The sequence below is a fragment of the Austrofundulus limnaeus genome, unplaced genomic scaffold, assembly GCF_001266775.1.
Source record: "Austrofundulus limnaeus strain Quisiro unplaced genomic scaffold, Austrofundulus_limnaeus-1.0 Scaffold6741, whole genome shotgun sequence".
In the NCBI taxonomy this organism is placed as follows: domain Eukaryota; kingdom Metazoa; phylum Chordata; class Actinopteri; order Cyprinodontiformes; family Rivulidae; genus Austrofundulus; species Austrofundulus limnaeus.
In genome coordinates, this window is record NW_013959143.1 from 1 (window position 1) to 984 (window position 984).

Sequence of the window (984 nt, forward strand, 5' to 3'; positions counted from 1 at the left end):
TTTCTCTTTTTTGTATCTAAAAAATATCGAACCGTGAGACTAAAGTATCGAACCGAAACGAACCGTGAATTTTCTGTATCGTTGCACCCTTAGTACTTAGTGCTGCTTACCTGTACTGAGAGGCTTGGGCTTCAGACTGTCCTGGTCCAGAGTGGTACTGCTGGTTGTGGTGGGAGAGATAATGTTGGTGGTACCAGCTGAGTCAGTGGTACCAGTTGAGTCAGTGGTACCAGTCGAGTCAGTTATTTGTGGGGTTGTGCTGCTAGTTGGAGCACTAGTCGCAGTGGTAGAGATGTCACTAGTGGTACCAGTTGAGTCAGTGGTACCAGTCAAGTCAGTGGTACCAGTCGAGTCAGTGGTACCAATTGAGTCAGTGGTACCAGTTGAGTCAGTGGTACCAGTTGAGTCAGTGGTACCATTTGAGTCAGTTGTTTGTGAGAGTGTGTTGCTGGTTGGAGAACCAGTTTCAGTGGTAGAGATGATGTTGGAGCTGGTTGTTTGTGAGTCCATGGTGCTGAAACTGGTGGTAGAACCTGTGCTGCTGGTTGTGATGCTGGTTTGATTGGTGTCAGAGGTCCTCTCTGTTTGGATAGTGGTGATGGTTGTATCTTCTGTTGTCTGATTCACGGTTGTGGACGTGGATGATGACGGTGAAGGTGATGATATTAGAACTGTTGAATTGCTGCCCTCAGCTCTATCTGAAGAAGAGGATTGTGGAGCTCCAGATGAAGAATTGTGTTTAACTTGATAATTATTAGGAATGTCTGTTAAGCTAACAGTAGGTAACTGTGATGAAGCCTCCAGAGTTATCGCTGACGATAACAGCAGACCTGTAGTTCAAGATAAAGGATTTTTAGTGGTCAAAGTACATTTCCATGTAAGAACCTGAGTATTTAAGGAAATGCTTGTGTTTATTTGTTTACAAGATGTGTTTGTTTTGTTAAAAAATGGAAAAAAAACATGGGTAATAAGAAAAGTGTGATT

At 43.3% G+C, this 984-nt stretch overlaps 1 protein-coding gene across 1 annotated transcript; it reads right to left on the reverse strand.

The window, feature by feature from the left end:
* Positions 1-33: 33 nt before the first annotated feature.
* LOC106512430 (cell wall protein DAN4) lies at positions 34-709 on the reverse strand (the record flags this gene model as incomplete). The annotated part of the gene is given in 1 exon segment (XM_014001048.1): positions 34-709. A coding segment is annotated over 1 exon segment (613 nt), but the record flags the coding sequence as incomplete, so codon positions are not given.
* Between the last annotated feature and the right edge of the window lie 275 nt (positions 710-984).